Raw genomic sequence first — 13,295 nt, forward strand, 5'->3', positions numbered from 1 at the left:
AATGACAGTTATGCATGCACACAGCTGTAAAACTGAGATTCTTAATAAATTTCATCTGCTATAAAACATATATTAACATTTATTTTTTTAAAAAAAGTATTACCTAATATTAATCCCACCATTGTGCTTAAATAGCCGGTTCCACTACCCAGATTAAGAAAAGACAATCCTGGCTGAAGTTTCAAAGCTTCCATGACTTCAGAATAAATGCAAGGGGCTGATAAATGTATATTTCCATGCTTCCAAGCCAAATCTTTATATGCATTGTCCCTATAGCCTTCCAGGTAGTAGTCACCACGATCAATAGCTCTGAAGGCTTGCTCCACTCTGTCAGTGCGAATATATTGTGCTTCTTTCAAGTTATCAATTAAATCATCATTGTCTTCTCCTGCACTCACAGCTCCTCCCATGGTGATTTTCTATAACAATTCAATTAACTCCAGCAACACATTGGCAGGCCCTTGTTTGACGTTTCCATGTAGAAGGGAATCCAATCCCGTCAGGTTCAATACTGCTTTGCAAGAGGATCCTAAAAGATTTTTAAGAGGACATGCTTTTATTTTCACAGGTTATTAAAAAAAAAATCTAATTGAACACAGGGTACGGAAGCTAATAATATTAATTTGTGCCTAATATTTTGAACAATGCAAGTATGAATCAACCCAAGTGTTTGGTGTACAACTAAAGTTCTTATTGTTTGTAACCATGAGCACTAATAGGTCAAAGTAATCCATACCAAATGGAGCAAGGTCAAAACAAATGTACATTTGATTCTCAGGTAGATATAGCGCTATTAAAAGAAAGGAGCACATCCATATGAAATACACAGGAAAACACGCTGAGAAACAGAAACAGAAAAGGAAAAAAGAAAGTTGTTTCAGTGCCACAGTACCAACAATCAATACAAAACATGAGTATAACAGTATTGTGTTATTCTAACTGAATATAAGGATGCACAAGTTGGCACTCAGCCTCCTGTCTAAATCGCTACACCCACTAAAAGGAAAACATAAGATAAGCCCTGGATTGTATGGTGATTTTTATTCTATTATCAAAGCTAAATGTCCGGGGGAGGGCAGAGACTTCATACAGTAAAAGGTTGGGTTGAGTCTTCAACTGCCCTGAGAAAAGTATCTTGTATTGTTCTTAGAAAAAGGACAAAGCCAAAGAATGTAACTAATCTCTAGTTTTGTTTCAAGGTCGGTTCAGGGAGAATTGCACCAGCTAACAAGGTACAGAGAAACCAAAACAAGACACTTGTTTGATTCACTCTTTAAAACCCAGTTAGAATCAAGGAGCTTAATTATCCAGTTTTGGTCTACAGTTTCCCCCCTGAAAACTCTGCATATTGTATACTATTTATCTTTCCCATTTCCATGGAGCAGCAGCAGCTACTTATGCATGGTAGTGAAGGGGCAAATATGACATGTAAAACTTGCAATGAGATAAATTAATCTTGTTCGTCCTGAAAGGAATGTGATTTATTTTCAAAAAGAAGTTGAGCTATATTCTTTTTGGTTCACACATTACACTAGCTTTTAAACAACTGTCGGCTGCTCAGCCAATGCATTGAAGTATGGATTATAGGGGATGCATTGAAGTGTGTGTGAGTAGAATAGTAGAAGAGAGGCAATGCCATCATAAGGGCTAGCTCCAGGAATGCCCCTACCACAAAGGACATTGGACATGACCTGGCCTGTGGGAAAGAAGAAGAAAGATGGAGGCAGGCAAATATAACATCAGGATGAATACAGAACAAAATCAAGGTGGCTTATAAACAAAATGAAAGCCTGTAACTTATATAAAGCAACTTAAAATGAAACTTTATAACAAATAAATTCAGACAAATAATGTTAGTATACAATAATAATGTTTGTATACAATAATACTAACAAACTAGTATGCATATATAAATCAATAAATAGACAAACAATTAAGTACATTATTTTGGGCATGAGACAAGAGTGCATGATCATATTTATAGCATGCTGCAACAAAATTACTTTATTGATTGAAAAATACATACCTTACAGTCTTCCAAAATGCAGCAATACAGAGCCCCCAAAGAAGTTTTCTTCCGACAGTGATAATTTGTTCCCTTACGCCCTTTAATATCTGCCACTGAAGAAGACTCCATAGTCAAAACATGCCTCAATTAGACATTGACATCTGTCTTATGCAATTTGCACTGATATACATACATAAACCCATCAATATTACTGTATATGAACATGCTATTGGCCGCTTGGCTAGGAGATGAAATTATTTGTATAAAGTTTCAAAATGTTACAGGCTTATATTTTATTTATACACCACATTGAGTTTGTTTTGCATTCATAAGTACTGGTCAGGCATTATATTTCTATGTGACAAGGCTGGAACGTGATAGATTATAGGATAGAAAAGTTCATTTTTATAAGAGCGCTTTCTCTTGGCCACTCTGCATCCTCCCTTACCTGTTTCTCCTTATAATTATAACTGTATTTGCCATTCCTCCAAAGAGCTTAGGGTAGTATATATGGTTCTTTACCTATCCTATGAAGTAGATTAGGGTGAGTGGGGATGTGAACCAGGGTTGCTTTGATCTTACATTAATGCTAACTACTACATCCTGCTGGCTTTTAACACATTTCTATGACATTTTTTTCTCAGCCTTACTGCTCAATTGCAGTTGTCCTGGGATCACTAAAGTAAAAGAAAGTGCACTCTGGCTTTTGACACTGGCACTGGCAGGCTGCAGCCCCTGCTTTACAGAAAGATTGTGGCAAAGAGATGACCGGTTTGATCTCATACAGCAGCCGAAGTGCATGCTACTCCATCCCTGGCAGAAGGAATCCACTGTTCCAATTGCCAGTTGCCTCAGGACTGCAGAACTGAGGGGATCAAAGATGATGAGGTGGGGATGGACATGCATGTATTAGAATCTATTGGAAGCTTAAAGGATCATCTGTCTGATACAGATCTTCCTTCATCTGCATGTCTATTCAATGCCAAATCTAAAGTTTGATATGAAATGTGTAATTTAAAGGTTAGAGGTTGGTTCTGAGATTCCCAAAAGGCTCCTACCCATCTCAACTACCTTGAGGTAAAATACAGAACACTGATGTCTAATTTATTATCCTAAAAAAGGGTAGTATCATATGCAGGAAAATGCATCTGCCTATAACTTTAATTATAAAATCAATATTATAGGGGGTACAAAGATTGCCTAGCCGTACAATATGAATCAATCTCTCAAAGTTATAAATATAAATAAATAAAATTTTATTTATATCCCGCCCTCCCCGGCCGAAGCTGGGCTCAGGGCAGCTAACAACAATAAAATAAAAGAGTGACTAGTGGGGTGCCACAGGGTTCTGTCTTGGGCCCGGTCTTATTCAACATCTTTATCAACGACTTGGATGATGGACTCAAGGGCATCCTGATCAACTTTGCAGATGACACCAAACTGGGAGGGGTGGCTAACACCCCAGAGGACAGGATCACACTTCAAAATGACCTTGACAGATTAGAGAACTGGGCCAAAACAAACAAGATGAACTTTAACAGGGAGAAATGTAAAGTATTGCACTTGGGCAAAAAAAATGAGAGGCACAAATACAAGATGGGTGACACCTGGCTTGAAAGCAGTACATGTGAAAAGGATCTAGGAGTCTTGGTTGACCACAAACTTGACATGAGCCAACAGTGTGACGCGGCAGCTAAAAAAGCCAATGCAATTCTGGGCTGCATCAATAGGAGTATAGCATCTAGATCAAGGGAAGTAATAGTGCCACTGTATTCTGCTCTGGTCAGACCTCACCTGGAGTCCTGTGTCCAGTTCTGGGCACCACAGTTCAAGAAGGACACTGACAAACTGGAACGTGTCCAGAGGAGGGCAACCAAAATGGTCAAAGGCCTGGAAACGATGCCTTATGAGGAACGGCTAAGGAAGCTGGGCATGTTTAGCCTGGAGAAGAGGAGGTTAAGGGGTGATATGATAGCCATGTTCAAATATATAAAAGGATGTCACATAGAGGAGGGAGAAAGGTTGTTTTCTGCTGCTCCAGAGAAGCGGACACAGAGCAGTGGATCCAAACTACAAGAAGATTCCACCTAAACATTAGGAAGAATTTCCTGACAGTAAGAGCTGTTCGACAGTGGAATTTGCTGCCAAGGAGTGTGGTGGAGTCTCCTTCTTTGGAGGTCTTTAAGCAGAGGCTTGACAACCATATGTCAGGAGTGCTCTGATGGTGTTTCCTGCTTGGCAGGGGGTTGGACTCAATGGTCCTTGTGGTCTATTCCAACTCTATGATTCTATGATTCTATGAAATAAGACAACATTTTAAAATCATTTCATTAAAAAATTACTTCAAATCAAACTGATGGCAACCATTGGGTAGAGTTCTGTGAAGATTGCCAAAAGAGGGAGTCAGGCTGTGCCCTGGCCAAAGACTTGGCGGAACAGCTCTGTCTTGCAGGCCCTGAGGAAAGATGTCAAGTCCCGCAGGGCCCTAATCTCTTGTGGCAGAGCGTTCCACCAGATCGGAGCCACAGCCAAAAAAGCCCTGGCTCTGTTTGAGGCCAGCCTAACCTCTCTGTGGCCTGGGACCTCCAAGATGTTTTTGTTTGAAGATCGTAAGTTCCTCTGTGGGACATACCAGGAGAGGCGGTCCCGTAGGTACAAGGGTCCTGGGCCGGATAGGGCTTTAAAGGTTAAAACCAGCACCTTAAACCTGATCCTGTACTCCACCGGGAGCCAGTGCAGCTGGTATAGCACCAGGTGAATGTGATCTCGCAGCGAGGACCCCATAAGGCGTCTCGCTGCAACATTCTGCACCCGCTGGAGTTTCTGGGTCAGTCTCAAGGGCAGCCCCATGTAGAGCGAGTAACAATAATCCAGTCTGGAGGTGACCGGCGCGTGGATCACAGTGGCTAGGTCAGGGCGAGAGAGGTAAGGAGCCAACTGCTTAGCTTGGCGGAGATGAAAAAATGCCGCCTTTGTTAGGCTCTCAGCACAACATGGAAGAATGACCCATATATTTTTCCCTATAAGATTCCTCCATTTGCATTGGTAAGGGCACCTATCAACCCCCTCAGCATGCATTTTGAATCCACCCACACAATTTCTCCAGATAGGAATGCTAAGTGTAGGGACGGCTCCTAAATACGTTTGTTAGTAACTAAAACCCTAGGCTGGAGAAGTTGGCATTACCAGTACTGGAACAGGGCTTAAGAGGTTGCAACCTCAAATACTGTACAATCAAATCCTAACAATTTTGTATCCTTTTAACTATTATCTAATTAATATACATTAACCAAAGCCCTATTTTGTACTAAAACAATCTACTTACTGAAATAAAAAGGGAATCACTTACCTAGAAAAATGGTAATTCTAGGGAAAAGCCTTCTGGCCTATCTTTCCTTGACTGTATTTTTCTGCAAGTATCATCATCACAGAATTACTGTAAAATAATAAAGTTAATTATTTTAAAGCATTTATAAACTGTTTAATATTTGGTATACAATATAAAAAACAAGCAACACAATTAAACAAACAGTACCATTAAAACAAAATTCAATCTAAAACCAATAAAGCAGAATTATAAAAGTATATGCAGGGATATAAAAGCAAGTAAAACAAATTCAGGGGATTCAAACACATAAAACAGGGTCCAATCTTATGAGTCAGGGACCACCTGGGCACCACAATCTTTACAAGATGTCTGAAACAGCCGATGGTTGCTCAGCCACATATTGAAGAGAAAGGGGCTACCACAATACAGGGGCACAGCAGGGTTGGAGGGAACTAATATTATATATTGAATTTATATACCCAGGGGTCTCAGGGCAGTTCATGGAATAACCACTGTGAATAACAAGCTGTGGTCCAAACCACTGAAAGTGCTTTATCTACATTATTAGATCATGTCAATGAAAAATAGATCCCATAAAATTGGGCAAGATGTGTTGGGACACCTCATCTAGCTCTGTAATTATGGTAACATGGCAAACATGTCACAGCAGGCCTCAGTTGGTTCCAACACTATTCCTGGGACATGTGTCAAAGGTCCCTTCACCACACAGAAAAGCACTGATGGCCAGGCGCTTGAGAATGCAAGGGAGGCACCAAAGTAAGTCTTCTTTGCCACCTTCACCTCCTGCAACAGGCATGACAATAGGCACATGTTCAGTCAACCTCACACTGAATCTTATCCCACTTGCATTCTAGCCTCACAAATCCTGTTTCATATCTTGGAACATCCTGGGAGAGAAAAGGGATGGTTCCAAAGTGTCAGAGTTCAGTGGCAATCATATCAACCTCCCGGAAAATCTTGTCATTTCATAGACAGCCCAAAGAGTCAACAGAATTTCCAGTTCTGGCTTCTGGAAAATCCCGCAAAGCATTTGGGAATTCTTTGGATTCTGCAAATCCCTAAGGATGAATCATCCTAATGGGTCCTACATCTATGCATGAACAAACTACCCCAGATAATCGTCTAACCACAATTCTCTGTCTCTCTCACACCCACACACCAAAAACGTTCGTATGTGCTGTGTCAATGACAACTTGGGACAACCCCATGTTTGCCACAGAGGCCATGAAGACCTCAGTTGGCTCAGTCAAGGTAACTTTAGCATGGATACTGTTGACTTCAGTACCAGCGTCCTGGGGTTCTTCTGCATCACACTTCAGAGCACTTTTGCCAGATTATTCAGGTATGCGACTGGGCAGCAAGCTGGGTGGCATACCAACAGCCCGAATTTGTCCAATCAGAAGATACAGGCACCTGTATGCCACCCAAGTGTGGAGAGATTTCAATGATGAAACTTTTATGGACTAGAGTTATTTGGGGTGCTGCTGCTGCAAATAAAGCCTGCATACAGTCACAGAAATCAGACATGAGTTATTTAAATCTTTAAGAAGATCAACTTTCTAAGTTTCTAATTCCTGTATTCCTGAACAACCATGCACACTAATTAGATGCCAAAACAACTAAAATGTATGTTTGCAACCAAAGACACACTTTATGCTACCCAGGACAGTCGACAGTCCAGGACTATAACCTAAAATTCCTGAGCATGAAGCCCACATGCAATTCAAAGTACATAGTTTATATCTGCTTATCAAGAGGATTTATAAATGAATGATTTGTGTTTGATTTGCACAATGCTAAGACCACTAAGTGAGAACACCTACCTGAATACTAAAAGTGGTCAAAATTCTTTACAAGGGCTAGTAGTTATTATTACTGGACAGAAATGCATTACTTTGAGTAAATGTTCATCTGCACTATTTGGAATCTAAATAGTGCTAATTTGCACACTAATTAATACAACATATCATTTATTCCATCTTATGTATCATGCAGTGTGTACTGCATCACAGCTTTGTGCAACTGACTTTAACTTAATAGGCAGTATCCAATACCAGGGCAAAGGATGCTTGTGCAAGGGAATATCCTGATACTTCCTCTTCTACATTCTAATCCTGTGTGCCTCCCTATAGCTTCTCTCAATGTTGGGTAACACCCTACCTCTCAGTAAAGGTATGCTGGAGGGAAGAAATCAGGTAGAAAAACCTTTCATGTGCATAGAATCTGAGTTATTTTGACTTCTTAAGTGCTCAGTATACAGCCATGAACATGTACCAGCTACTAAACATTTACTGCATACTGCAGCATGCACTGCAGAATATATCTGCCTACTTGTTTATCATTTGTATCCCAATTATATTTTGCAAGCACATATTTAATTCTGGAATTTTAAGGAAAACTGACCCGAAGAGCAAAATTTCATAAGACACAATAAAATAATTTGTGAAACCCTATTTATAAAAAGTGCATTTCTGTACTACCTAGGAAGCACTAGGTAAAGGTACCCCTGATTGTTATCTCCAGCCATGGACGACTCTGGGGTTGCGCATTCATCTTGCTCTATAGGCTGAGGGAGTCGGCGTTTGTCCGCAGACAGTTTCCAGGTCATGTGGCCAGCATGACTAAGCCACTTCTGGCAAACCAGAGCAGCACACGGAAAAGCTGTTTACCTTCCCACTGGAGCAATACCTATTTATCTACTTGCACGTGACGTGCTTTTGACGTGCTTTGGTGGGCAGGAGCTGGGACCGAACAACAGGAGCTCACCCCGTCGCGAGGATTCAAACTGCCGACCTTCCGATTGGCAAACCCTAGGCTCTGTGGTTTAGACCACAGCATCACCCGCGTCCCTTAGGAAGCACTAGGCCTCTAACAAAATAGTGTTTAGGCATTTGTTGCTAGTACATGGCTTGTTTTTGTTCAGCCTACTGTCGTACTAAAAAACAGTTTTAATATAACATAAAAGTAGGTATTTTTATTTACCAGCTTTTGGAAAGTATCATCAATAATGTGATCATGTTGAATGCTAACAATACTAAAGTAAGTGTCTATGGAAAGAAAGCTATCAACACTAACAGTTATAACCTGATACACAGTGATACACAGTGTGCACAGCCAAATGAAAAACAACACCAGAGTCTAGAAACAACTACTATTTGATACAAGTTAGAAACATACAGATTGAATTACATTAAAAGTCTGATTACATTAAGTTTCTAATTTTGTTAAAGATGTCCCCACAATAATCTCTTGAATAGTAAATATTGCCAAGCAGTCCCAAAGGAGAGCTGACTCTTCAACGTGCTTTCACCTTTTTGTTTTCCTTATCAATAGATGTTAAATGGGCAGGGTGAGGTCGGAGAAAGAATTATGATAATATCCATACTTAGACCAAAGTTGCTTTTTGTAAAAACACTCAGAATCAAATACAATTATTACAAACACAACTTTCTTTGTTGTTGTTTTTAAAAAGAAGGATCCCCATATGAACTATGTTTCCTTTTACCTATTGTTGCCATTCTTTAGTAAAAACTGGTAGTTAAGCTTGCTTGAAACATGTACCGTATTTTTCGCTCTATAACACGCACCCAACCATAACACGCACGTAGTTTTTAGAGGAGGAAAATCCGTAGGCATGCCACCCGTAGGCATTCCCTCCATAACACGCACAGACATTTCCCCTTACTTTTTAGGAGGAAAAAAGTGAGTGTTATGGTGCAAAAAATACGGTATTTCCCCTTCTGGGTTAAAAGCACCTTAGGGGGATATTTCAGTAGGAAAACTGCCTGAGAGGAACAGGTTAATAAGCTCATCAGCCCAGTGCCAACCCACCACAACAGTCTGCTGCATTCCTGAAGCAGTGAGAGATGAGAACCAATGTGGTGTAGTAGACAATAGCAACGGACAGGGATGGGAGAGACCCAAGTTCAGAACCCACATGGCCTAATCTACCTCACATTAATAGCTCCAGTATTGTGAGGATATGAGTTAAGGACTGATTTCTATTCTGAGGTCCTTTAAATAAGTGAGGAATAAAAATTATAACGAATAACACATAAAACAGATACCGCCATAGCTTAGAACAGGGGTCAGCAACCTAAGGCTTACGCGCTGTGCTAAACCGGCGCAGCACAGCGACTTGCTCCCGCGGCGCTGGAAATCGCGTCTGCGCAATGCTGGAAATCGCGGGCACTTGCATGTGCGAGGGATCTCCGCGGGACCGATCTGGCCCAGGCAAGATAAACCTTGCTGTCCCCTGGCTTAGAAAAAGCAGGGGTATGAGCTTCTGCTCTTTTTTTGGGTGCTGAAACCCTGGATCAAACCAAAGAGCTTCTGCTCTTGAGAGCAACTAGCTACCCACTAATTGTGACAAATTGTTACACAGTATTCTTGCCCTCAATCCAAGTGATATAGAAGGGGTTGAAATGCTTTTATCGATGTTATGATTATTTTAAATCAGATGTGGGGAACTTTGGGCACTCCAGATATTGCTGAAATACAACCCCCATCATTGGTCTTGCTTGGTGGGGCTGATGAGAGTTGTAATTCAGCATCTAGAAAGCAAAATTTCCCCAACTTTATATGATTTTAAATTGTCTGAAATCTTGTAAGCTCTCATGAGAAAATATTGTATTTTAAATGGCAGCTATATTAAATTAAACACAATCCAACACAGAATAAACCCACTTAATGATGAAGTGGGGCGAGGATCCTTTTTGGCCTGATGATGAACTGAAGTGGGGCGAGGATCCTTTTTTGGCCTGATGGATAGATCTTTACCTCCCCCAACCACTGCAGGTCAACTTTGACAAGAGGGCGTCATAATGGCATCAGTTGATGGATAGGTGGGTTAATAATAATAATAATTTTTTATTTATACCCCGCCCTCCCCAGCCAAGGCCGGGCTCAGAGCGGCTTACAAGCAATAATAAAAACAAGATGAGTGATTACAACTTAAAAAACAAAAATAAAATACAACATTAAAATAATGGAACATTAAAATATTAAAATGGAGCCTCATTGCAGGAGAAGGAAAAGAAAAAAGAAAAAGGGGGCGGAGGGAATCAAATTGGCTCCAATCCAAAGGCCAGGCGGAACAACTCTGTCTTACAGGCCCTGCGGAAAGAGATCAGATCCTGCAGGGCCCTGGTCTCATGAGACAGAGCGTTCCACCAAGTTGGGGCCAGTGCTGAAAAGGCCCTGGCTCTGGTTGAAGCCAATCTAACTTCCTTAGGGCCTGGGACCACTAGGGTGTTGTTATTTATGGACCTTGAGGCTCTCCGTGGGGCATACCAGGCGAGGCGGTCCCGTAGGTACGAGGGTCCTAGGCCGTGAAGGGCTTTAAAGGTCAAAAGCAGCACCTTAAATCTGACCCTGTACTCCACCGGGAGCCAGTGCAGCTTGAAAAGCACTGGATGAATATGCTCCCATGGCAGAGACCCTGTGAGGAGCCTCGCTGCAGCATTCTGTACCCGCTGGAGTTTCTGGGACAGCTTCAAGGGCAGCCCCGCGTAGAGCGAGTTACAGTAGTCAAGCCTGGAAATGACTGGGTTGGACAGCAAGTTCAAGCCTGCTTTCTCCAGCAATTAGTCATGTACTAGAGTTTTCTGCATGTAACCCTACTTATACAACTAATCCAGTTGTGTCTCTACCTGCCCCACACCTGACGACACATGGAGAAGGTGGGGGGTGGGGATGGCCTGTTGGGCCAAATCGGGAGGTCCCCCACCTCAGATTAAATCATTTGCAGCATATACAAGTTTACCCACTAGCTTTGAGAAATGTACATGAATTTACGGACAAACAGCCCTGCCAATGATATAAAGTCCAATCTTGCAGTGCTATCTGCCTCTCCTGCACTATGGGGAAAACCACAGAATGACATATTCTGTACATTTATTATAGTGCCCACTAGACTGGTACACTTTCATACAATAGTACTTGTGATTAGTACTGTGCATGAGATTGAAATCACCACTCATTCATGGAAGTTATCATTGGTAAATGACTTTTTAAATCTCCCCATTAAGAAGTCAATATGATTTTATACAAGTCATCCTCTTTTGTTGAATAGTTATCTCAAAAGTTTATATCCTGTAGTGAATATTGATATTCTTAGTACTGCAATTCTTCCTACCAGATAAGCAATTTGGGCTAAGTATATCCAATATTCTTTTAACTGTTAACTTATGATAGCATTGTGTCATACACTTCTTGAATCTGTGAATGTGTTCTCTTATCTAGCTGCAGATGTTTAGAGGGAAAAATGCAGTTCAAAATTTTTCTCCCTATATTTAAAAAGTTCTGTTAATAAAAACTTTCATCTTCTAGTTGCTGGTTAGGTGTTGTAAATTAGAGGTTGTGTTTTTTTTTTTAAAAAAAAAGAATCAATATTATTCCTGGACTCATTTGTTAACACAGATTAAAAGATGCATTTGCACACATAGTCAGATGCTCACCAGTTCATCACCATGACCACCAACACCAAAATTAACTGAGTAGGAATGATGTGTTAACGTTCACCAAACAGGATTTAGATACTGTTGAAATCAAATGGCACATATTGCAAAGCCCAGAAATGACAGCATGTGGGGAAAACATGCCTAATCTAATGTATTTCAGTCAAAAAATTAAAATAAACCCCACATTTAACAATGTATTTCACTGGAATGCCTCTCTACCACTCTCTACCACTCACACACACTCTCACACACTGTTAGAAACAGATATGAAAGCTAGGAGCTAAATGGCACTTAAAACTAGGTTATGGGCACAACAACGGAATGTCTAGGTGTGCTTTTTTATAGCAAGAATACAAAGCTGAAAATGAATGAACTGGTGCTAAAACATTACGTTCATTTTTCACATGGTCTAGTCATTCCTCTGCCCACCCCCCTAATATTCTTAAGAGGGTCTCCTCTCTAGTCTTCAGAGAGTAGCTGGAAGTGGGGAGGCAGAAAAAGGTCCTCCTTTCCTTCCACTCTGCAGTTTTAATCTGAAATTTTAGGTGCAGTACCGTGGTCAGAGCTCAGAAACTGCTTTCTATAATGAAGTTCCCTGCTGCAAAATGTGCCTAGAACAATGGGAGTTTCAAACACTGCGCTCGCTCGCTCGCTCGCTCGCTCACTCGGTCTCTCACACACACACATCTCACAAGGACTACTGACAAATAGAGCAGATCCCCCTCCATTTCCACAGGAAACAAAATGCATCTACTGTACTGTGTAGCAGCAGGAGAAAGGTTATGTGGGTAGGTGGGCAAGTATACATGTGTTATGATCCATACTGCTCCAAACCCACCTTCTAAAGTTCCTCCTTTGCTTGCTTCAGGCAGAGCAAGAAATAGAAATGATCCAACCTTTGAGAACACATGACAATTTGTGGAATGAGACATTTTTAAAAAACACACACACCCTGAAATGACTTAAAAGTTAAATGTAATTAAATAGACATTTGGTGCCTCTGTGGGAGGTGGGATTGTAAAAACAAAACAAAACAAAAAAATTAGCTGTTTATGAATCACTGCTTATGACTGATATATATTGCAGATAAAGAAGAAACACACACACACACACACACAGAAATAGAAATGATCTACCTGAGAGCAACTCTGTGAACTAAACACATATTTAATGGGATGAATTTGCAATGGAAACTCCTTGGGATTCTCAAATATTTAGGCTGAAATCCTAACCTTATTTACCTGGGAGTTCAATAGGACTTACTTCTGAGTAGGCACAGTTACAACTGCATTGTAAATTGCTGTGGAGAGATAGGGGAGGAAAATGAGGGGGTTTTTAAAAAAAAAAAAACCAACAACAATCCAGAGTAACACAGTTGGTCAAATACATGTTTTGATTACACATTCAGAGTCTATTAACGTTCATTCAGAAGGAACTCACATAGAATTCAATATAAAACTGTCAAGGGTAGTTAGGA

At 40.7% G+C, this 13,295-nt stretch overlaps 1 protein-coding gene across 18 annotated transcripts in view; it reads right to left on the reverse strand.

Annotated features, from left to right (window-relative positions):
• The window catches only part of PCMTD1 (protein-L-isoaspartate (D-aspartate) O-methyltransferase domain containing 1), a 35,400-nt gene that overhangs the window by 15,761 nt on the left and 6,344 nt on the right, over window positions 1-13,295 (reverse strand). For 3 of the 18 annotated variants that reach the window (XM_081204937.1, XM_081204946.1, XM_081204954.1), the window contains exons 2-4: window positions 5,358-5,444; window positions 2,027-2,121; window positions 104-529 (exon numbers count right to left, since the gene is read on the reverse strand). In XM_081204937.1, the coding sequence (XP_081061063.1) occupies window positions 104-410 (307 nt within the window). In that variant the 5' untranslated portion in view covers window positions 411-529; window positions 2,027-2,121; window positions 5,358-5,444. Of the gene's footprint in view, window positions 1-103; window positions 530-2,026; window positions 2,132-5,357; window positions 5,445-13,059; window positions 13,119-13,295 lie in introns of all 18 variants that reach the window. The other 15 variants (XM_081204941.1, XM_081204945.1, XM_081204944.1 and 12 more) reach the window with 10 other exon arrangements.

Source organism: Podarcis bocagei, assembly GCF_964188305.1.
Source record: "Podarcis bocagei genome assembly, chromosome: 8".
Taxonomy (NCBI): domain Eukaryota; kingdom Metazoa; phylum Chordata; class Lepidosauria; order Squamata; family Lacertidae; genus Podarcis; species Podarcis bocagei.